Source organism: Mustela lutreola, chromosome 9, assembly GCF_030435805.1.
Source record: "Mustela lutreola isolate mMusLut2 chromosome 9, mMusLut2.pri, whole genome shotgun sequence".
NCBI classification, from domain to species: domain Eukaryota; kingdom Metazoa; phylum Chordata; class Mammalia; order Carnivora; family Mustelidae; genus Mustela; species Mustela lutreola.
Genome location: NC_081298.1, coordinates 14,933,150 through 14,958,420, shown reverse-complemented (window position 1 = coordinate 14,958,420; position 25,271 = coordinate 14,933,150). Strand labels below are relative to the sequence as shown.

Sequence of the window (25,271 nt, the reverse complement as noted above, 5' to 3'; positions counted from 1 at the left end):
GGAGAACTCTACCACAAGGGAAGTAAGGAAGAGTTTTTCTGGAATACACAGATCACTTAGGACACTTCTTAGTATTGCCTTGTTGTGTAAGTAAGGTCATTAGAAAAGTGCAACAACCCAATCCAAGCAACGCTGCTAATGGCCCAGGCCCTTCAGGAATGAAGGTTTGGGTCCCCCATCAGGTGATGGAGAACTACAGTCCGTTGAGGTGCTCGTGGAAGGCAAAGGAATATACAGTGGGTGGTAGAAGAGGGTAATTATAAATATCAGCTACAACCACATGACCAGTTACAGAAATGAGGACTGGAATTATTATGACATTTCCTCCTTATGTTGCTCTGAATACATGCATGTGTGTGTTCTCTCTTCCATCTCTCTTATTGCCTTATCATGCAACAGAAGCTGTAGAGACTTTATATCATAGTATTTGTTCATTTTACATTATAGTTACTGGATATCAAGGAGGAGATCAAACATTATTTAAGAACTTTACCTCCTCTCTTGGAAAGAGTTAGTGTGGTTTGGGTTGTAAAAATTATAACTGTCACTTTGGGCAGAATTATGACCTTGTTATTGTCTTTCTTTGGAACGTGAATATGGTTTAAGGAGATTCAAATGGCTGTCAGGTTGACATGGGCTGGGCCTGCCAATTCCTCATCATAAAGGAATGAAAGAAAAGAAAGAGAGGGAGGGGAGAGGGAGAGAGAGAGAGAAAGGAAGGAAGGAAAGCAGGCAGGCAGGCGGAAGAAAAGAAAGAAAGAGAGAGAGTCAGGAGAACCATATGTTAACAATTACTATTAAACTCAGTAAAAGTTGTTACTGTGAACTTTAAAAAAAAAAAAAAAAAAAAAAAAAAAAAGTCAGGGCGCCTGGGTGGCTCAGTGGTTAGGCCGCTGCCTTCGGCTCAGGTCATGATCTCTCGTCCCGGGATCGAGTCCCGCATCGGGCTCTCTGCTCGGCAGGGAGCCTGCTTCCTCCTCTCTCTCTCTCTGCCTGCCTCTCTGCCTACTTGTGATTTCTCTCTGTCAAATAAATAAATAAATAAATCTTTAAAAAAAAAAAAAAAGTCAATTTCAGTATTAGTTTGAGTTTTGCCTTTAATGATTATAAAAATTCCTCCTTATTGGGGCATCTGGTTGGTTCAGTTGGTTCAGCTCAGGTCATGATCTCAGGGGCCGGGGATCAAGCCTCACTTTGAGCTCCCTGCTGACAGGCGAGTCTGCTTCTCCCTCTCCCTCTGCCCCTCCCCACCCCTCATGCTCTTTGTCTCTGTCTCAAATAAATAAAATCTTTAAAAAAAAATTCCTCCTTGTTATACGACAAATTTCCATAAATGCACAGATTTCCTGTCAGACATTCTGTTCTGTTCCATTAGAGTATCTGTTTATTTTTGTACCAACATCATATTCCATTAATTATCATAATTAATATAATAAAAAAAACTTTGATACCTGGTCTGGATAACTCTTATTATTGTACTTTTAAAAAATGTTCTTGGTTCTTCTGCAAGCTTTCTATTAATATAATAATTAGAGGAACACTTTTTCAAGTTGTTTTTGAAAAATCATGTTGGGGGTTTTATTATGGTTACATTGAATTTATAAACGGTGTTTTTAATGAGCTGTAATCTTGGCCTTATTGAGTCTTCTCAAACATAAACATTGTCTCTCTGTTTATTCAGTTCTTATTTTAGACCTTCAGCAAATTTCTTCTTTAATCCACAAAGGTCTGGCATAATTTTAGGGTTCCTTCCTGGGTGTATTGTAGGATTTGTTTCTCTGATTATCTCTACCTTCTATTATTTCTGATTCATTATGAATAATGTGTAGAAATGCTGTAAAATTGTGTAGACCCAGCAACTCTGATGAAACTTAACTTCATCAACTTTATCGAACGTGTTCACTTGTTATATAGGAAATGATACTATCTGCAAATAATGACAATTTGGTATCTTTCTTTCCACTCTTATGCACCTTATTCCCTGATCTCATTTCGCTGTCTCATACACCCTTGAAAAAAAAGCAGTGATTCTTAGTCTATTTCTGACTTCAGTGATCATATCTCTGACAATTCAACTTGATGTAGGTTTTGCTATAGTTTCAGGTAGATTTTCTGTTGTTGTTGTTTTTTAATTTTTTTTAAATTTATTTATCAGAGAGAGAGAGGGGGAGAGAGTAAGCACAGGCAGACAGAATGGCAGGCAGAGGCAGAGGGAGAAGCAGGCTCCCTGCTGAGCAAGGAGCCCGATGTGGGACTCGATCCCAGGACGCTGGGACCATGACCTGAGCAGAAGGCAGCTGCTTAACCAACTGAGCCACCCAGGCGTCCCTTGTTGTTGTTTTTTAAATTAATTTCTATCCTTTGGTTTCTATTCTTAATTTTAATAAAGAATTCGTGTTGGGAGCACCTGGGGGGCTCAGTCAGTTAAGGGTCTACCTTTGGCTCAGATCATGATCCCAGGGTCCTGAGATCAAGCCCTCTGGAGTAGGGCTCCTTACTCGGCGGGAAGCCTGCTTCTTCCTCTCTGTCTGCCCTTCCCTTGCTTGTGTTCTCTCTGTCTCAAAAAGATACATTAAATCTTTAAAAAGTTTCACGCTGACCTTCTATGAAAGCTCATTAAGGCTTCATGAATTCTAATTTTAACATTTTACTTAGGGTGTCGTCAGCTTTGTTCAGAGAGGATGACTTCACCTTACAGCGATCTTTTCCCATCCTGTCCGTTATTTGGTGCCAGTGGCAGACTTTGCTGGCCTCACTGTAACAGGTGTCAGGGGCTGCATACAAATTGCCCCCAAACTTAGCGCCTTACAATCATGAACATCATCTCCCAGCTCGAGGGTCAGGAAGCCAGGAGTAGCTTCCCTGGATGGTTCTGCATCGTGGCCTGTCACCAGGTTATAATCAAGCTGTGTGCAGGGACTGTGCTCCTTTCAAGACTAGGCTGGGCCTGGAATTCTGCCTCCAAAGTCCTTCCGTGTTTGTTGGTGGGGTTCAGTTCCTCACAGGCTGTTGGCGGACCCGTAATCTCCTCACCCGACGGGCCACTCTGCAGATGGCTGAGGGTCCTCCTGACACGGCAGCTGAGTTCTGCCAGAGCAGGTGATCCGAGAGAGGGCCAGGATCCCCAGGTGGAGGGTGTCATCCTTGACTCTTCTCATCTCATCAGGACATAGCTACCTGTCACTCTGCGGTAGCTTCTTGGTCCTGTAGACCCACTGTGCAAAACCGCCGGGTGGGCCACACAAGGGCGGGGATCCCAAAAGGTGAGGGTCACGGGGAGGCAGCTCAGAGGATGGCTACCCTATCACCAAATAAATAAAATGCGCTCCCTCTTTTCCCTCTTCCCTCAAACGGTTAATTTAATCCATCCTGGTGCTGCTCTTGGAATATGGTTGAATGTAGTGTGTGGAATGTTTTCTTTAGATCAGTGATATTTTCCAGGAAGGGACTGAATGGCGGTTGTGTTTTGTCCTTTCTCTGTGCCACTATCCAATCGAGTTCTCTGCTTCCTTGGGAGTCCGAAGAGCGCAGAGAAACGGGGAGCCCGGTTCCCTGCTTGCTCTGGGCTCTGGGAGCCCAGCTCGTACTACTCTGTCTGCCCCATTGACTCAAGACCAGCATCACCCTCGTGTGGTTACTGGCCAGCAGCATGTCATGATGCAACCCACCCCTGCAATCCCCTCATCATGGGGAAGGGCAGCCGCGTGCATGCACTGCCCCCCCACCCCCGCCGCCGCCACTCGGCCGCCTAAGATTGGCCTTGGACCTGGAATACTTCCTTACCAAGAGATGAAGAGCTCACAGGCCTGTGTGGGAGTATCTTTCCCCCCTTCAAGCTTCTCTGTATGTTCCTCTGTTCTGTGCAGATGTGTGTGCCCAGTGGCATCTGAGCAACCCCATTGCTTGCTCTGTTCTCCTCGAGGTGGGAATGGGACCCCCTACTGTGGCCTGAGAGGGATGTGGTTGTGGTGGGGGGTTGGCAAATTGCCCTGCATTAGCTCCTGGGAGAGACTTGCGGGCCATGGGAAATGGAGGCCCAAGGTAGAAGATGATCTTTCTGGGTTTTTTTCTATGTAATAAAGCATTGTTTGGGGGTGTCTGGGTGGCTCAGTGGGTTAAAGCCTCTGCCTTCAGCTCAGGTCATGATCTCAGGGTCCTGGGATCAAGGCCTGCATTGGGCTCTCTGCTCAGCGGGGAGCCTACTTCCTCTCTCTCTCTGCCTGCCTCTCTGCCTACTTGTGATCTCTGTCTGTCAAATAAATACATAAAATCTTAAAAAAAATAAAGCATTGTTTTACCCAGTGCTTGACTGCACTGCGCTTTCTCTGGGGCCCCCGATACCAAGATGCCATGGGCAGACGTGTTTGGAGTCCTCTTTCAGGACTGATCATCAGTGCATGTGGTTCAGCTCAACACCTACTTTAAGACAGAAGAAATCGTGTCTTGGGAGAGAGAAGAGAAGTAAGAAGCTCCAAATCCCCACGGAAGGGCCAGTATCCACCACTTTTCAAGCCTGCTGTGGCCTAGCAACATTGCTACTCATTTCATACACACTGTATATATATCCCAGTGCTCCAAACACGGGGCCACTTTGTGGGTTAAGAAATGAAGATGTGTGAGATTGAGTCATTTGTCCAAAAATGCAGGGTCTGTATGTTCAGACTCATGATGGAGATTCATGTCTGTCCAGCCCTGAAGCCTCTTCCTCCTACTTTGTATCTGTAGGAGGGGGGCCATAGCCACACATTCCCTCATTACCTCCCACCCAATTCACAGCACCAGCAAACCACAGAAGCAGATGGACAAAAAGAAATGTGCACATTAATTTATTCACTAATCAACAGGCACTCCCTGAAAGCCTACTGTGTGTCAAGCCTTTCCCCAGTGGAGATACTGTGGTAGAACTAAGTCTTGACCACGGAGGGCTGCCCCATTTCTCCAAGACCAGGAGCAGAAAGCAGAATTCCCAGACCACAGAATAGGAATCCAGAGACTCTTCTAAATGGCAGGAATCAGGCTACGAGAGAAAATCAGGTTGGGGCTTCAATACAGGAACCAGCCAAATTATCTCCCCATTCTTCCCCCCCAAGAAATCCCCCAACACAGAGAAAATAGCAAGGTAGTGGTTTAATCGAAAAAGTCTTGGTATCAGGAGACTGAGTTCAAGTCTCAATTTTACTGTAGCACTCTAAACTCAGAGCATTGAGCTAGATTGTCCTCGAAATCCATGGCTCCTACGGGTTTTGACCCAAGACAACATGCTGGAGATGATCTTAATAAGACATACTTAGTGCACATGGTGCTTTACAAAGTACTTTAAATTTCATTATGTCCATTTTATAGGTAAGGAAACTGAGACTCAAAGAGCCATATGCTCAGGACCTCACCCAGAGAGGTTGGAATAAAACCAAAGCCATGAGTGATCCTGCAGAAATCCTGGCCCTGGGGCCTGGGGAACAGTGCCCTTGAACCACAAGGGGGCCAGGCAGAGGCTGTTTTGGGAAAGGGATCAGGAGTCCCCCTGCTCATATGCCACAGCTGCCAGAGGCTTGGGACAGAGAGGACTGGTGGGTGGGAGAAGGGTGGACCCAGGCCCCTCCTTACCTTACACAGGGGACACGCAGACTTTCCCGCACATGCCCCTACAACACTTGAAGTCACTCACACACTGGTGGTCTGTCTCACAGTGGTTGGGGGGGTTGAGCATCAGACACTGGCCAGTGACCACGGGACACCTGCCAGGCTTCACCCTAACTGGCAAGAGCAGAGTCACAGGTCAAAGACTTTGTGCCTTCTGTACCACCCCTACTTTCTGGACCCAGCCCCAGCCCCAGCCCAGCCCACCCAGGGAGAATCATCTTTTCTCTATCCCCATGGCCATGTCTTCCTTCCCAAGGCCTCTGTATCCGCTCAAGGCAGGATCCAGGTCTTCTCTCACATTAGGCACCCTTTCCACACAGGTGATCGGTTGTCTAGTCCTGACTGGACAGATGGCTGCCATCTGCCTGCTTATCTGAATGGCCAGGTGACTACTCCCCAAAAAACTGACCTCCGGACACACTGGCTGCTTCACCAACCTGGTGAGTAAATTCCTGTCTGGGTCAGTGTGACTCCCTGGCCAGATGACAAACTTGACTAGACAATTCCTAGAAAGGAGGAGACCTGGCAGGGCCAGCACCCAGTCCTGTCCCCCCCACAACATGCTGCATTCTCAGGCTCGCTCCCTCCCCATCAGCCCTTCCCCCTCCTCACTCCGGTTGAAGATGTTAATGGGGTCTTTGCATCTGAATCCGCAAATATCAGAGCAGCATATCTGCCTCTCTGGACACTGCCAGTCACTCTGGCATTCAGGTTCCTCATATCCAGAAAGGCACCGAGAAGATGGTATAAAAGGGCAGGTTCCAGCTTTCAACGCTGTTGAAGAGAATACCACAAGTTAAGGAAGGAGCTGGGTGCTAAGTAGCCATCATGACTCCTGGAACAAAGCACCACTCCTCAGGGGAGACCCTCCCCCAGGTGACTGCCCAAAAAACCCAGAGGGAAATGCCTGTCTGACCTCCATCAAGAGTAGACGGGCTTGAGTAAACCACACACATGGGCAGATCCTGGAAAAGGGCAGAGGACTCCCAGCCAAGGTTTCCTAACTCAGGGAAAACAAGGGTCCACAAATTCAAAGAGACAGTCCGGGAGTGAGGGAGATGGAGAGAGACAAACAAAGTAAACAGAGCCAACAGGACAGGACAGAGATAGAGCCAGAGGCAGAGACACAGAGACGGAAGGATGGAAACAGAGAGACGAGGACAGACAGACGACGGGCAGATTCACAGGGTGGAGAGAGAGAGAGCAGTAGGACCAGAGGGAGTGGGGCTTGGGCTGACCGGATTCTGGTAAAAGAGCACATCCCAATGCTCGGAAGCCCACAGAGAGACCTTGGAGCCCAGATGGACATGAACCCAGCCTCAGGGAGGTCTCTTGAAACTAAGCTGAGAGATCAGAGCCTCTAGAAGGAGACACCCCCCTCCACCAGGAGCCCTCACTTCTGCCCTGCAACCAACATTGTGCCAGGGTGGCTTTAACTCACCTGTTCCAACACCTTCTGCAGGCCCAGGTGCCAGGGTTCCCAGGACAAGAAGCACGAGAGGGAAGAGGCTGTTGGACTGCATGATGAGAGGAGGTGTGGCCCTGAAGGTCAACGCCAAACCTCATTATTTATACTTGCCACCAATGGGTGTGGCCCCAACAGAATTTCCTTGTTCCCTCCCAGCTGTGATTGCACACACAGGAAGCTGGTGAGACCAGCAATGCTAATATCAGGGAGACAGCGGCTCTTTCCTGTCCCAGGCAAGACTGGGAGGCTTGACAGTAACTGCCAGGGAAGAAGTGGAAGAGGCTGGTCTGGAAGATGTCACCAGGCTGATAAGGGGCCATCTCAGTAATGGGCTAGTATCCAAAAATCTATAAAGAACTTATCAAAGTCAGCACCCAAAAACCAAAAAATCCAGTCAAGAAATGGGCAGAAGATATGAACAGACATTTCTCTAAGGAAGACATCCAAATGGCCAACAGACACATGAAAAAGTGCTCAACATCAGTTGGCATCAGGAAACACAAATCAAAGCCACAATGAGATACCACCTCACACCAGTCAGAATGGTTAAAATTAACAAGTCAGGAAACTACAGATGTTGTTGAGGATGCCGAGAAAGGGGAACCCTCCTACACTGATGGTGGGAATGCACGCTGATGCAGCCACTCTGGAAAACAGTGTGGAGGTTCCTCAGGAATAGAATTACCCTACAACCCAGCAATTGTAATATTAGGTATTTATTCAAAGAATACAAATATAGTGATTCAAAGGAGCATAAGCACCCCAATGTTTATAGCAGCAATGTCCACAATAGCCAAACAATGGAAAGAGCCCAGATGTCCATTGACAGATGAATGGATAAAGAAGATGGGGTGTGGGGCGCCTGGGTGGCTCAGTGGGTTAAGCCGCTGCCTTCGGCTCAGGTCATGATCTCAGGGTCCTGGGATCGAGTCCCGCATCGGGCTCTCTGCTTGGCAGGGAGCCTGCTTCCTCCTCTCTCTCTCTCTGCCTGCCTCTCCATCTACTTGTGATTTCTCTCTGTCAAATAAATAAATAAAATCTTTAAAAAAAAAAAAAAAAAAAAAGAAGATGGGGTGTGTGTGTGTGTGTGTGTGTGTGTGTGTGTAATGGAATATTACTTGGCCATCAAAAAGAATGAAGTCTTACCATTTGCAACCATGTGGGTAGAACTAGAGGGTATTATGCTAAGTGAAAAAAGTCAGTCAGAGAAAGACAAATTATCAGATGATTTCACTTGTATGTGGAATTTAAGAAACAAAACAGATGAGCATAAGGGAATGGAAGGAAAAATAAGATGAAAACAGAGAAAGACAAACTGTAAGAGACTCAACTCTAGGAAACAAACAGAGTTGCTGGAGGGGAGGTGGGTGGGGAGATGGTGGGTGGGTGGGGAGCTGGGGTAACTGGGTGACGGGCATTAAGGAGGGCTTGTGACGGAATGAGCACTGCGTGTTCTATGCAACTGTTGAATCACTAAATTCGACTTCTGAAACTAATGATACAGTATATGTTAATTAAGTTGAATTAAAATTAAAAAAAAAAAAGGAGACCATCTCATGTGTCCATGTGAACTGTGAATGTCGTGGAGGCCCCAAGCCCATTAGCCTGGTAGGAGGAGAGAGCAAGAAGAGGCCAGGTGCACAGAAGCTCTTCAGATGCAGAGCTGAAATCCCAGATGTGAACTCTCTGCTAAGACCTTGTGCAAGGCCCCCCTAATTCTCACATTCCTGGACTCTCGGGGATTGTGCAACTCACTACTGATTGCTCAAGGCAATTTCCTTCTCAAAAGTTCAGATGACATATCGACATATCAGCCAGCCAGCAGAGAGTTATTTCCCTGAAACATTAACACCATCCTATCTGCAGCGCCTAGTCCATACCTGACGCATGGAAAGTGCTCGCTAACCAACTGTCAAACAGGAGCGCCTGGCCAGCTCAGTCGGTGGAGCATGCGATTCCTGATCTCGGGGTCGTGAGTTCAAGCCCCAGGATGGGTATAGAAGTTACTTTGAAAAAATTAAAAATTAAATTAAATTTTTAAAAAAACAGTTATCAAATAAAAGGGGGCAGAAGAAGAACTCTGCCCACAGCAAACCTCTTTGGAGCTCAGTTTTCCCAACTGCGTAATGGGAGGATACTAACAAATCAGCCCCTCTCAGGGAGTTGTGAGATTAAGCGTGTGGAAGAACTGGATAAAGGACAATTGAATTATATCCCTTACAACTGAAGAACATTGAAACAAATCTGAGAGAAAGGTGCAAAGAGCTCCCTGGCCTCCAGAACCAACATGCATTTGCAGTGTGTAACTGGAGAGGTCAGACGGATGCTTCTACCTACCCCAAAATCCCCTATAGAACTCCCGCATTTAAAAAAAAAAAATTAATGTTAAGTTCATATGTGACTTATTATAAAATAAGTTTACTCCGTGTGTTACCCCATCTGCGGAGTTGCTTCTAATAATCAAGAAAGCGACCACCAAGTGTCAGATTCAACCCACACTTGTCTAACTGCATAGCCCAAGCCCTTATATCGTGTGACTTCTAGATGCTTGGGATTTCCCCATTCATTCCTCAAAGTGTGGAAATTCAAATAGAGGTGAAAGATTCTGGCGTTACCATGCACCAACGGCTTCAGAGGAGCTGATTTGTAAAGTGTTCTCCAGCAGTCAACTGTCAGCAGATCTGGCTGGACAGAAGTCCCTCAATGGTTTACATTCTGGTGGGGAGAGGGAAGGAAGAAAATTAGCATGCACTGGGTAACTAGTCAACACTAGGTGTCCACTCCTAGCTCGAGCCCAGTAGAGCAAGTAAGAGAGAGATGGAGGGTCTGACTTCCACCCATGGTAATACCAAGGTCAGCTCAGACATCCTGGCTTAGGTTCAGGATCTGGGCTCTCACTTCTGCTCACCCTGGGGGAGAATTTGATTCCTCTCACACGGGGATATGGGAGTGGGAGAAGCTGTCACACATCTCACTCTCTGTTGCTTCCTCTCTTCCTCAATGCCACACTCAAGAGAGCGTCTGGAGTCTTCTAAGTATTTGTGTCTTGAACAGTGAAGGGGGAATGGTCTAGCTGGAATTCTCCATTTGTGATTGATTGTAAAAGCCAACTCTCTTCCGGTCAGAAAGGAGTCCTGTGATCCATTAGCAATGTCTGCCATGAGTGCCATAAGAGGAGAAAGACATTGTGTGATCACTTCTGTCCTTCATACAATTGGTTCTTAGTCTTTAAATCATAGACTGTTAAAATGAAAAGGGATCTCAGAGCTTCTCTAAACCAGGGGTCAGCAACAGCAGCCCCCAGAGTAAATCCAGGCAGCTGCCTGTTTTTCTAAATAAAGTTTTATTGGAAGACAGCCATATGTTCATTCATTTATGTATTTCTGTGGCTACTTCCCCACTACAAATGGCAGAGTTGAGTAGTTACAGCAGAGACCTACACTTCCTACAAAGCCTAAAATATTTACTCTCTGGTCCTGCACAGAAAACGTTTGCTGTGCCCTGATCTAGACCAACATCCAGGTTGCAACAAGGGTCCGAGGCCCTCAGAAGCAGGTACAAGCCCAGAGTTGCATAAGGACTTAGTCACACAGCACCAAACCAAGATTTACTGAAGCCGGTTACTCCCATGCTGATCCCCAAAACCTGTTTGGTGGCGAACACTTCCCCTCCTAGCCCGATCTCAGCCTGGCACTGATTCACTAAACCTGTGTCACACACCCTCTGTTGCCTTCTCCTAAATTCTACAGATTTGTTCATTCATTAAATTCATTCACAGGAGAACTGTTTAACGCATGCTTACTGCACACCAGGTGCTGTGCTAGGCCCTGAGGCCACAGTGAAGAAGACACACGGACTCCGTACTGCATGGTCACTAAGAACCTAAACAGAATGGTGCCTGGGTGGCTCAGAGGGTTAAGCCTCTGCTTTCTCAGGGTCATGATCTCAGGGTCCTGGGATGGAGCCCCACACTGGGCTCTCTGCTCGCCAGGGAGCCTGCTTCCCCCTTTCTCTCTGCCTGCCTGTTGTGATCTCTCTCTCTCTCTCTGTCAAATAAATAAATAAAATCTTTAAAAACAAAAAAGAACCTAAGCAGAGTCAGAGCCCCGGACTGGAAGAAAGTCACTGAACCTCTCTGAGCGTGCCTCCTCGGCGTAGTACTGGTTTCTTCTATATCACATGGCTGCTGTGGGGGTACTTGGCAAGCACTCAGCACAGCGTCTAGTCCACTTGAAAGGGCAGACCTGGTTCTCATTATGGTCAGTACACTGGGCACACAGGGAGCTGGTGGGTTTGAACGACAGCCCCTCACCTTGGGCCGGGACCCTGCCTACTCTGTCCCATTAAATGCCCAACTGAGCCTTCAGGACAAGGCTGCTTCTAGGACACCTGGAGGACTGGCAAATATTTCTCAAGGGCCCTCTGTCTATATAAACAATGTGATTAAAAAATATATTATAAGGGCACCTGGCTGGCTCAGTTGGTAAAGCACATGACTCTCAATCTCGCGGTTTTGAGTTCAAGCCCACGTTGGGTGTAGAGATTACTTAAAAATTGGGAGGGAGACAAACCATAAGTGACTCTTAATCTCACAAAAAAAAACTGAGGGTTGCTGGGGGGAGGGGGGATGGGAGAAGGGGGGTGGGGTTATGGACATTGGGGAAAGTATGTGCTTTGGTGAGTGCTGTGAAGTGTGTAAACCTGGCGATTCACAGACCTGTACCCCGGGGATAAAAATATATTATATGTTTATAAAAAATTAAAAATTAAAAAAAAAAATTTTTTAAAGCTTAAACATCTATATGTATTTGTAATATTAATTGATTATATATATAATGTATAATATTAATTAAAATATATTTCTAATATATGTATTTATAATGCATTTGTAATATATATTTATATTTTAATATAATTAGTAATAAATTAAAATTTAATTTTAAATATATTTAATTGTATTTTTCATATACATATAATTATATAATTTGTTTTGTATATGATATATATGATATGATCTATGATATATATAAATTATATAAATATATAATATATATTATATATATAATATATATATAATCATATATATATATTACAAAATATAATATAATATATATTACAAAATTCACTGTGCCTGTGACAGGCACCGTGATTTATCCAGGAAGATTTGGAATAATGAGAGAGGATGCCAGTGTATTTGCCTGTTGTCCAGGGAGAGCATGAGAAGTGTCCTCTCAGGGTCCAGACATCATTCCTTCCTCCACGGGTCCAGAAACCAGCTCTTCATGTTCCTTATGGTCAGAGGTGACTAGCTTCAGATCTCCTAGCACAAGAAAAATGGCAGCCCTGTTGTGACTCGGAGCACCAGGCTTTATATCCTCTGTATTAAAACAATGTAGACCTTTGTGATGATTAATTTGCCCTGTTATCGGTCGAACACCAGTTAGGTATTGCTCTGAAGGCATTTTTTAAGTGTGATTCGACCTTTAAATCAGTAGACTTTGAGCCCAGCAGATTCCCCTTCATAGTGTGAGTGGGCCTCATCTAATCAGTTGAAGGCCTTAAGGGCAAAAACTGGTTTCCAGAAGAAAAGAAGGCTCCTTAAGAGTGAAACCCTGAAAGCCTGCCTGACTCCCCAGCCTGCTGCTCTGTGGAGTTCAGGGGCGAGAGGGCAGCCCGAGCTCTTACTTGATTGTCCAGCCTGCCCCGGGGGGTTCATACTTGCCCGGCCTCAGGATTGCATAAGCCCATTCCCTGAAATAAAATGTCCCATTCTCTCTCTCTCTTTCTCTCTTCCTCCCGCTGTCTGTCTATCTCTCATCTATCATATAATAGTATCATGTATATTATGTATAGACTATGTAATATTATCTATGCTAATATATGCGTATATTATATTGCTTCCGTCTCACCACGGAGCCCTGGCCAGTCCCAGCCCCTTCCCTCTGCATTCCCAAAATCATCTCTTCAATGCCAGTTGCACCACTGTCCTCAGACCGCATCATCCATTCTGCCACAGCTCACTACTGGCTTCCAACTGGTGCTTTGAGGGTTGGTCTTTGATGTTACCACCAGGGCAGCCGGTGGGAAGGGGGCCTTGTGACTGGTGGGTTGGGCCTTGTGACTAGACATGCTAGTGCAACAGGGACCCGGGACACCTGTGAGGCTCTGCACCCTTCCTGTCCCTGAGGGGGAACAAGATGATGCAACAAATAAAACCCACCATGACCAATCACAGGAGAAAGGGAAATGAAGAGTGTTTTGTTCTGTTAGGGTATTTTAATGCCTTCAATGGCACTTCCCACCCCCACCCCCCACCCGCCACCTTTAAACAAAGGGCCTATATGCTTCCTTTGCCCTGCGTCCTACAGTTTAAGCTGTCAACTGTGCAGGGGCTCATTGGGGAAGTGAGTGGAGCAGTCCATTTGCATAGGAAATGTCTCTTCCTCACCCCCCACGGCTCAAGTCTGATGCAGGTGGGTGGGGGGGGGGGCGGGAAGCACAGGTCAATTAGAGGTAAAAACAACAACAACAAAACCCCCACCCCATCCACCAGAAGGGCTTCTAGGGCTGTGGACCCGCAGGGTGACTGCCAAGGATGCCAGCGATCAGGGCAGGCATAGAGAGTGGGAAAGACCAAAGGGGAGAAAGAAGAACCAGAACCCATGCAGGTCTCAGGGCAGGCTGGAGGTGCCTCCCCAGCACCACCCCCGCCCTCCACAGCACTGCCAGCACTGGCTGGCCCCAGGCAGCGGAGGAACCACGGACAATTCTGAGGGAGACACTCTAAAGCACAGGGCCCAGGAGGTGTGAGGCCCTGAGCAGGAGGCCCTTGTTACCTGTGTCCGAGGGAGCTACATTTCTGAGCTCCCCATACCGATCCAAACAACGTCCTTGCCTTTTGCTAAAATTCATTATCTTTCTTGGTGTCAAAGCCAAAAACCAAAACCATTTCAGAATCCAGAACTTAGGAGACAGGGTTGTCATGGCTCATTCCTGTACAGATGAGGCAGCCACTGGCTCGCTCTCTCTCTCATAGTTCCTCCCTCTGTCCCAAGCTGATCGGTGACTCTGTAAGAAGCAATGTCACCCTGCTTCCTTCCAGGTCATAAACACACCCCAGGGGCCTCAGCCCATGTTCTGACCTTTGCAGTTGCCTTTATAACTTAACTTGAAATACTCTTTCAAACAAAAACACACCCTACACAGTGGGGACTGAAGGGGAATGGAGAGGCAGAAGCCAGGAGGGCTGGAGAAGCAGCCAGATGGGGTGGTGAGAGTATCAGGGAAGAATACCGCCAAGCTGGGACAGGAAGAGCAGACTGAGAAGGAATTAGAATGAGGGCAGAGCTGGTCATTCCAGTCACCTCTGGAGATCCATGGCTGATGGAGCTGGTAGCTGGATCTCCCCACCCCTCAGAAAGGAAAAGATGGCCGCTTCCTTCGTAGCGTTTCTTCACCCAAGAACATTTGAGTTTTACAAGGTTTGAATTTCCTTCCCCAGCCTCTCATTGGATTCCTGACACAGCTGGGGAAAATGAACTGTTCTTTTGGGCTCGGATCTGAGCAGGTGGAGAGCTCCCAGGTTAAGCAGAATCCAGGCAAAGTTGGAAAATGGCCATCCGTCCAAGAGGGATGGAAACCACCAACAAGAATAGATCTCAAGGGTCTTCCTGCCCAGCCAGGGAAGAGGAGGTGGCTGTATAGATCAGGGCTCTACAACTTATTCCTCCAGAGGTTGATTGTCTCCCCAGGAGAAGACACCATTTTCTGTGAGGTCAATGAATCAGAGGCTATGGTTTGCCCTGAGGAAATACTTCCGGATCTGGGAAGACAGAAAAGAAAATGGGTGTCGGACATGAAGTAATGGCGAGCAGGATTACCTGTGGAAGGTACGGAGGGAAAGAAACACTGAATTTTTCAACATGGGAGCAGAGCTAGAAGCAGCCTGGGAAAACATTTCCCATCACTAGACTCCAACTCCTCGCATGTGGAGCGTAGTATGGTCTCCTGCAAACGTTCCAGACTCCGAAGTCAGTCAGAGTGGGGAATGATCGTGGCTTCCCCACTTAAGAGCATCTGTATTGCTCTGGGCTGTTGCCAGTCACCATCCCAAACCTTTGCTGGGAAACATTTTTGGAGGGAGTCCCAGTGTTAAGTGTTTTGCATGCTTTATCACGTTTAATTTTCCCGTGGTATGGAGTAGGTATGGATGCCATCCCATTTTACAGATGAGGACAAGGAGTCTCTGGGAAGTTCTCCCTGCAGCCTGCCAGGTGGTGGCAGGGTCCTGGGGGGCTACAGCTGGAGGCTTATGGTCTCTTAACTCCCAGACTGAGGGTTTGGGCAGCCCCCTGGCCACAGGCCTGGGGTACCAGGATCCTGAGACCACGGGTCATCAATTAAAAGAAGTTTGATGACCTAAAGCATATCTCCTCTTCACAGTATTCCTCCTGACGCAGACGAGGAGTACACTGCTTTCCTGCAGGTTCCTTGTGGCACCTGAATATTGTTGGCCCTGACTGCCCTTGCCTCGAAGTTTGGGATGACAAGCTCCCTTCCTGGAAAGGCACCACTGAAACTCTCCAGGCTTCACCTTAACTGGGGAGAACAAAGCCACAGGCTAGAAACCAGAAGCCCTAACACCCACCAAGCACTCCAGTTCCTATCTGGTGGTGATAATGTCCACCACCCACCATAGTCCCAGGGCGGGCACTATGCACTCCCAGAAGCAGGATGGGCCACCAGTCAGCACTAGATCACATCTGGCCATCAGGTTGCCTGGAACACTGAGGGACTAGGTGGCTGGGTGGTGGGTTTGCTGACGACCAACTGACCACGGGATGACAAACTGAGTTTGGCAAAGCCAGGAAAGAAAGTGCAGCTCCTTCCCTACCCCCAAGTCTATCTTGCATGCTCTAAGAGTGACTTCAGGCTCTGGCCTTCCTGGTCCCTCTTTGTTCACTCAAAATCTAATCACCTAAGCCTCGAATGTCAGAGGGTCCTCATACTTACAGTCACAATATGAGGCTGACATGCCTGTCTCTCCAGCAGTTCTAGCCCCTCAGGAAGTTGAGGGCATAGCATTGGGGGAAGAAGAAGCCAGTTCTGAAAAGGCAGACCCAAGATTCAGGGGATCGTTGAGGCTAAATCACTGTTCTTGACCCTGAACATTAGGACACACTTCCCAAAATGAGAGGGAGATGACAGCCGAGCTCAAAGTCAAGGAAAGGACGAACCACTGGGGCACTCAGGACACCGGGGAAGGAGGAGGGAAGATCAGCCAGTGAGCTGGCTAAAAGAGAAACAGCATCGGAGGACAAGTTCAGAGCTTACAGCCAGGGGTTTCCCTCCAGGGCACTTCAGAGACTCACAGAGCTGGAGAAACAGAGAGCAACAGAGAGTAACAGAGATGGGAGAAAGTCAGAGAACAGTGTTATGGTGCAAGAACAGAACAACACACAGCAAGAGTCAGTGGCAAAGACAACGAGTCAGACAATGATCATGAGAGAAGAAGAAAGAGCAAACCAGTGAATGATCCAGACTGAAAAGGAGATAGATCTGAAATCAGGGACAGGGTGAAGAGATAATGAGAAAGAGAGAGATGGATTTCAAGGCAGTTAGACATAGGCAGATAAGAAGAGCCACAGAGTGGGAGAAGAAACAGAAGCTTCTGGAAGCTCCAGAACGCCACCAGTAGAAGCAGGTGGTCCACTGCACCTGCAGGGTCTTTGGGTCATGGGGAATGGGCCACCTGTCCTCTAGCCAGAGCCTCTTCCGTGACTTCGCAAACATTATTGGCAACTTCCACAGACTTGGATGCCAGAATTTCAAGGATGGGAATCACTACAAGGGTTTCATTGTGGGGGCAGACGCAGTCGTTGGGATGGCCCATTCCCAGCCTAGTGACCTCTACTTTCCTTACTTCCCCTTCCAGAACTGACTAGACTTTTCTGAGATGATGTTACATAGCTGGGAAGTTCAGCCAGACACACACAGCTCCGGTTCAGACCAATGATAATGGCTTATTTGTTCCAGGGAGGACCCTGAGGACTCAAAGAACAGTATGGGAGGCGGGGGAGAGAAATGGAAAACATTTGAATGGGGGATATCACTGGAAAAACTGAATAAACCACCAACAGGTGTTATTTTGAGGTACAGCGTGATCAAGGGCTCAAATGATAGTTGCCTGAAGATTCTCTCCACTCCACTGCCCCTCACTGTGAGGGTCCCTCCTGATATTTGTCAAATGGCTGTCACGCTCCTTCCATCTTCTCAAATCCAGGTCCAGGAAGAAAGCCTAAACACTTCTTCTAGGTAACGCAAACAACTAGAATTGGCTAGAATTAAACCTTTGAACCAATAACAGGGGCCAGGGACATGATATACTGATTGATGTAGGCCAAGGTCACTGTGCTCATCACTGGGTGAAACCCCTAATGCAAGGTGATTTTCGGGAGTGGGAGAGGGAGTGATTCTCCAGCGGAGATTAGGGCACAGACACCAGAAGGGTGAAAGGATGCCCCATGGTGAAGACAACGGTGTTCTCTAAGGTCTCTAAGGTCTGTCCCTTATGGCTACTAAAATCAGCGTTGCCATAAATTTGCATTCAAACACTTCCCAAACCACCAATACTCACATAAAGTGCGCTCAATCTCTCTCCCAAGAAAGACAACAAAATGTCTCTTCTAGCACTCCATTCATCTCCAGCTCCGGAATCTGGATGAGAGCAGTTCTCTCAGTGAAGTCCACGTAAGGCCCTCTATAGACTTTATAGATGAAGTCAATGTAATCATTCTAAACAAGTGTGACCACTTGGAATGTACCCAACATAGAAAAATAGGATGGGAATAGAATAACCATCCTGAAAACTCCCGTTGGCCGTAGAGAAACGCAGGAAGCAACACACAGGTGGCTGCTGGCCCGTAGTCCATGTTGGGTATCCCAGAAGGCAGAGATGTGAGGGCTTCCTTCTGGTGGCACAGTGACTTTCTTGTTCAGTGAATCTGGCTGATCCAGCTCTGCCATCTGGGAGCCTCTCTCTTGCCCAGTGCCTTCCACGGCCATAACTCCGGGAAGCATTGCAGACGATGCCATTTTGGGGGAGGGGTCTGCACCTTTCGGGGGAATTCACTTCATAAGGGTGCAGTAGAAATAATCAGAGAAAGACAAATGTCAGATGATTTTACTCGTATGTGGAATTTAAGAAAGAAAACGGATGAACAGAGAGGAAGGGAAAATAAAATAAGGCAAGAACAGTGAAGGAGGCAAACCAAAAGACATTCTTAACTCTAGGGAACAAAACTCAGGATGGGGGGATGGGGTGACTGGGTGATGGACCTTAAGGAGGGCACGTGATGTAATGAGCATTGGGTGTTATATGCAACCAATGAATCAATAAATTCTACCCCTGAAACTAATACTATACTATATATTAATTAAATTGAATTTAAGCAAAAGCTTTTTTAAAAATAGGGCACAGTAAACTATGCATTTTGGCCTGAGCAATCAGTGACCATTGCTGGTGAGGGTGGGGTTTCTAATTCAGTTGACTCTTGGTCCATTTGCTTCAAATAAGAGCACAGGTTGGTAACCATAGTCAGAAGTCTCATCAAATCATGTTTGCCTTTTATGTGTTCTGCTCAGTCGTAAATGTGCACTTTTAATCTGAAGATGCATGTCTTTAAGCATCTAATTAATTCTGAGATTTTTCTTCCATTTATCTATTTGGATGTTGCCTCTCTGCCATCCTCTCCATTCTCCTACTGGAGCTTCCATTGGCTAACTATCAGACCTTCTATTTTTATTCTCCAGTCATGTTTTATTTTCAGAATTACTATTTGGAAAATGTATTATATATAAATTTGTATTATATATCTATATATCTTATACAGAAAGATTAGATAGATAGATGATAGATAGATAGAGGTCTGGTTTCCATCTGGGAAATCTAAATGATGTGTATTTTTCTGCTACCTTATTAGTAAATTAAGCAGAACAACATTTTTTTAAATTTCTTTTCAGCGTAACAGTATTCATTGTTTTTGCACCGCACCCAGTGCTCCATGCAATACGTGCCCTCCCCAATACCCACCACCTGGCTCCCCCAACCTCCCACCTCCTGCCCTTTCAAAACCCTCAGGTTGTTTTTCAGAGTCCATAGTCTCTCATGGTTCACCTCCCCTTCCAATTTCCCTCAGCTCCCTTCTCCTCGCCATCTTCCCATGTCCTCCATGTTATTTGTTATGCTCCACAAATAAGTGAAACCATATGATAATTGACTCTCTCTGCTTGACTTATTTCACCCAGCACAATCTCCTCCAGTCCTGTCCATCTTGACACAAAGGTTGGGTATTCATCCTTTCTGATGGAGGCATAATACTCCATAGTGTATATGGACCATATCTTCCTTATCCATTCGTCCATTGAAGGGCATCTTTGTTCTTTCCACAGTTTGGCGACCTCGGCCATTGCTGCTATAAACATTGGGGTTGGAGAGGATGTTGGAGAGGATGTTGGTGGGAATGCAAGTTGGTGCAGCCACTTTGGAGAACAGTGTGGAGATTCCTCAAGAAATTAAAAGTAGAGCTTCCCTATCACCCTGCAATTGCACTACTGGGTATTTACCCCAAAGATACAGAACAACATTTTGAGCCATTATTAGGTATCTTCGTGTCCTGAACATTCAGGATCGTTGTTTATTTTACAAAAAGTCAAAAGAGAACTAGTTTCAGTCAACAAGTACCTAACAATAACGCTCATATTTGGTGTGATTTTTCCTCCTGTGAATGAGAATCAAATTATTGATCAGTGGGGCTTTCGTGTAAAGTTAATTTTAGGATCCTCTCCAATCAGATAGCTAAGCAAGAACAATTCCTTACAAAAAGAAGACATACAGGGGCACCTGGGTGGCTCAGTGGGTTAAAGCCTCTGCCTTCGGCTCGGGTTGTGATCCCGGGGTCCTGGGATGGAGCCCCGCGTTGGGCTCTCTGCTTGGCAAGCAGCCTGCTTTTCCCTCTCTCTCTGCCTGACTGTACTTGTGATCTCTGTTTGTCAAATAAATAAATAAGTAAAATCTTTAAAAAAAAAAAAAAGAAGACATACAAGTTATAGATTGGTGGAGGTAGAAAAGGAAGGAGATCAGCATGGCTTACTAATCTGGCTTTCACACAAGAAATGCAGATTGATATCTCTATTCTAGTTTCTGCCATTTTTTATAGATTGTTGGGGTAGTCATGACCTTGGCTTGATTTCTGGTTCTCGCCATAACCACCCAGGAGGAAAGGGTCAGAGGCTCTCTAACTCTTCCTGTGGACCTGCCACCCTTTCCCTCTCCGTATCCTCAAATAAATTCATGCACACATGAGGTTTGGAGTTTGGAATTGTCTAATATTTGCTTCTGAATAGTAGCTCTGTTGGTGCACACAATCTTAAGCGAGTCTGTCACTGAGTGGTTGGTAATGGCTCTTGAACATTGAGAAGAACTCATAAGACAGCATTGTGCTTGATTAGTGATCAGTGGACACAGAGGATGGACAGGACCTGATATCTATCATCTGTAAGCTCCCAGAAAACATCCCCCAAATGACCAACTTCCAACTCCTTCTGTTTGATTCCAGGGACTTTCGTTAAAATATCACAGACTTTGGAGTTAGACTGACCTGCTTAAATCCTGATCCCCAACCCCCTAATAAATATGCTCCTTTGGATAATTATAGGTAATTGTTCCTGAGTACCTGTTCCATGCCAGGCCCAGCATCTAGTGCTTTGCCTGACTGATCACTTTCAAAGCTCATGACATTGTACTGAGTAGGTGCCCCAGTCATTCGATTTTACAAACAGCAAAAATAAGGCTCAGAGTTGGCCTCCCATATAATGTCAGGAGGTGGGAACACTCTGTATGAGGCTGATGGAGGGCTGCCTAAGACTGGTGTTATCTGTCCAAACCTGGAAGTCAGAGGAGGGAACCTCTAGGAGGGTCACCTCTGTAGTTTGTGCCCTTGATGACAGATCCTGTGCACAGCGAATGAGCCCCAGAAAGAAGAATCAAGTAGCATAAATTTGTCCTTGGTATCATCTTTTTTAAAAAAGATATATATTTTTTAAATTTTGATTTGGTCGATTTCGTCCCCCCTTCCATTATGGATTGTATTTTTTATGGCTAATTTTAAGCAGACCATCCTCACCAGAGAACAATCCCCTATATTTTCTTTAAACCTTTTTAAATGTTCTGATTTCCACATTTTGACATGAATTCATCTGGAGGGACACTTGAGTGGCTCAGCCAGCTAAGCCGTCTACCCTTGGCTGAGATCAAGATCTCAGGTCCTGGGATTGAGCCCTGTGTTGGGCTCTCTACTTAGTGGGAGTCTACTTCTCCCTCGACTTGTGTTCTTGCTTGCTCTCTCTCAAATAAATAAATAAAATCTTTTTTTAAGAAAAATGAATCCATCTGGAACTTATTTTTTGTGAAAGATTTGTACTATAGATCTTCCTTCAGTTTGTTCCAATATGGAATGCCAATTGTTCCCCCATCTCACTGATCTCCTGTTAATTTATAAAAACCACATCTGTTTTGTACCAAGTTTTCACTGCTAGACGGATGTGCTTCTGCACTCTGTTAGGGGTTCTCACTCAGTCTGTCCACACTCAAGCCAGTCCTTTGGTCCTCTTACTAATTAACACGTATGTTTAACATATCCTGGTGTTTTGCAGTGTATTTCTTTTCTGTTTCACTTATTCAGAATTGTTTTGGCCCTTCCTGTGCTTTTACTCTACTACATAAATTCTAGAATCAATATTTCAAGGTCCTTAAAAAATCTGTTGAGATTTTCATTCCTGTTGCATCAAAGGTCTAAGTGACTGGGGGCAGCCAAAATATTTACCACAGTAAGTCTTCCCAAAAATATAAACAATGAGCATTAGTCTATCCAAGCCCTCTTCAAGTTATTTGATAAAATTTTATTATCTAAAAAAGAAAAAAAAAACCATTTTGTTATCTTCATATAATTTTTGCAAACTTTGTTTTGGTTTATTTTCAGGTAGTTATCAATTTTATGATTATTACGAATATAGGATCTTTTCATCTTTTCACATATTTATTTCTGGTGTGTAAGTATGCAATTAATTTTTTGTATACTGACATGTCATCGCACATTCAGTGTATTTTCTCACAAGTTTTAATGTGGTTTCCATCCTCTTTGTCCATCTTGCCCCTCTCCCACCCCACCCCCAGCAACCACATAGATAAGCCTCTTCATTTTTATGTCTTGGTCTAAGACCAAGTTTTTACTGCATTGGTCTAAGTTCACTGATAGGATTTTGAAGGAAAGCAGCCATAGAGGGCATCTTGACCTTGTACTGTCTTTAAAGATGCTGCTTCTCTAATTTCACCATTGAGTATAACATTTGCTGTGGGTATTTGGTAAATACCCGTTACCACACTAAACATGTTCACTTTTGTTTCTAGTGTACTGTGTATTCTTATCATGAATGAACATAGAACCATATAGAATGATTTTCATAAATCGATGTAAAAGACTCAATTGGCTTCTCTTCTTTAAACTTTTAATTTGCTGGATCACACGAATAGATTTTCTGTTCTTGAACTACCTTTGCATTCCTAGGATGTGCCCTATTTATTTATGAGGGATTTCTTTTTAGCACACTCAATACCCTAACACTAGTTATACTTGTCACTTCAAAATAATTTCAAATGCATAGAAAAAACTGGAAGAACAGAAAAAAGAGCTGTCATGTTCCTTTCACTCAAATCCACGACATGTTAACGTTTTTTGCCACATTTGTTTTATTATTCTCTTTCCTCCGTGTGTGAGTGAGAAATTAATGTTCTGTACTGCCCTTTGAGAGTAAATTGTGTACATCAGATTTAGTCATGAATACTTCAGGAATTATCCTCCATGAATAAGGACATTCTTCTACATAACCACAAGACAGTCATCAACTTCAGGGAACTCCGTATCAACGATTTCCTGACATTTTTAATTAAGATTTTCCCACCATATCTTCATAAGAAAAAAACAAGTCTGTAATTTTCTTCTCAAACTTTAATTATAATAACAAACATACAATATCAGAAATAAAAGCCACAATGTTTTTATCCAGGCTTTCTTTGTTCTGGTCTCTGAAGTAGCTGGGGCTAGAGATTGTCTCTTTCTTATAAGTTTGGTAAAAAAAAATGAACGCACCACCTAACGTTTCCATATTTGAAGAGAGAAATTTAATCACCAAATTGAAATATCTCAACCTATTTCATTTTACAAAGAGAGGAATTTAATTACCACTTCAAATTCTTTAATGATTATAGCTTTATTCAGTTGTGAATTTCTTCCTGAACCCAAAGGACAAGAAAGAGGAAAGACTGGTCATATCCGGTCCCCACTAGAGCAGTTCAGTGCAGAACCCTGTTACAACTCTTGAAAAATGAAATCAAAGAACATCACACCCTTGTGTGTACTACCTTAATTTCTGAATAAAGCCCAATAGAAAGTCCTAAACCTGATCATCGGTAGCAATTAGTAACACTTTCAGTCAGAGGTGGAGTGTGCCTGGGTTTGGAGAAGAACCAGGAGCTCATGCTAAAGGCAAATAAATATGTACTATTATTGACCACGGTCACTGTGTCATCTGTGTCATTTGTGTCATCTCACAAACATAACATCTTTAGTACCCACCACCACAGAAGAAAGCACATATTCTTGCCCATTTTACATACCTGGAAAGGGAGGCTCAGACAGGTGAGGTCATGGGCTCAGCATTCAGTGCTGATAATGCATGACTGTGATTCAAGCTATGAGCGGTCTGACTCAGAGCCCTCTGTTCTTCCCACTCCTCATGCTGAGAGAGCGAGACCACAAATCCCATTACCTCTCCCAATTTTCCCTCTCCTCCCATCATCCCCCAGGTCCAGGCCAGACTTCTGCCCCAGACAGAAATTGAAAGTGTAAAACACACACTGTTTCACAGTGTGTGCGTTACCCATCATGTGCCAGGCTCTGAGTGGAGCACTCGGGACATAGGGATGAATGGAATCCACAGCTTTCCTTGAAGGATGTGCTCACACTAGGCACAAACCCTCTACTTTTCCATCCAGGGAGGAGAAAGAGAATCTTTGGGCCATAGGACTACACACTATACACCCATTCATTCATTCACCAAGTACATGTTAAAACGAACCATGTGCCAGGGACTTTCCTAGGCATGGGGAATTCAGAAGTAATGAAAACTAAGCCCTGTCCTCTTGAACCTTGTAGAAAAGGAGAAGATTATATCCTATGGAGAGCAGTTTATACTCCATGAGGGAGCTTCTACTCTCTCCTGTTGGTGGTGAGAATCAAGTTTGGGGGATGCAAAACACAGCACAGGGGACGGGCTGTGTTTTCTTCCCACCCTTGAGGTTCAGTGGGATGGATGGAGGCTCAACACTGAAAGACTATTGGCTTGGATTGGAGAGGGCAAAGGCTAAGCCCATCTTCAACGGACTCCCTGTGTGAAGAGACTGCTCTGGGCCTCAGCCCCTCGACCCACAGAACATTGAGATCCCATCAGTGATCTCACTAATAGTGGCAAACTCCAGAGACCTTTGGAAAACCTGTAAAGGTGTTTTTGGGTTTCGAAATAATTGTGGAGGCATACTCACCTCTAGTGGGTAAGGGCTGAAGATGGCAGACATCATACGTTACACAGACGATTTTCCACACCTAGCAAGGGTCAACATCTTGCATGACTTTCAAAATGTCCCAGAGCTGTGAGGCATGCTGCTGTGAACATTTGTGTATAAGTATTTGTTTAAATACTGTTTTCAGTTCTCTTGGGTCTATAGCCAGGGCACAATTTCTAGGTCATATGGTAATTCTATGTTTACCTGTTTGAGGAAGGACTGAGCTCTTTTCTACAACATTGGTACAGCTGTACAATGGAATATTATTAAGCCATAAAAAAGGAATGAGGTCCTGATCCTTGCTACAATGTAGATGAACCTCGAAAACACTTACGCTAAGTGAAAAGCCAGACACAAAAGATCACCTACTTTTATGACTCCATTGTATGAAACTGCCAGAATAAGTAAATCTACAGAGACATAAAGCAGACTAGTTGGTCCCACGGGCTTGGGGAAGCGGGGAATGGGAAGCAACTGGTTAACGTG

The 25,271-nt window shown here is 45.3% G+C and overlaps 1 protein-coding gene across 1 annotated transcript; it reads right to left on the bottom strand.

Moving 5' to 3' along the window:
* Positions 1-4,810: 4,810 nt before the first annotated feature.
* Positions 4,811-7,241, bottom strand: LOC131807550 (antileukoproteinase-like). Its single transcript, XM_059133021.1, has 4 exons — positions 7,082-7,241; positions 6,253-6,414; positions 5,605-5,754; positions 4,811-5,017 (listed from the first exon to the last, which is right to left on the bottom strand). The coding sequence occupies exons 1-3, from the start codon at positions 7,161-7,163 to the stop codon at positions 5,606-5,608; spliced, it is 393 nt and encodes a 130-aa protein (XP_058989004.1). The 5' UTR covers positions 7,164-7,241; the 3' UTR covers positions 4,811-5,017; position 5,605.
* Positions 7,242-25,271: the final 18,030 nt, after the last annotated feature.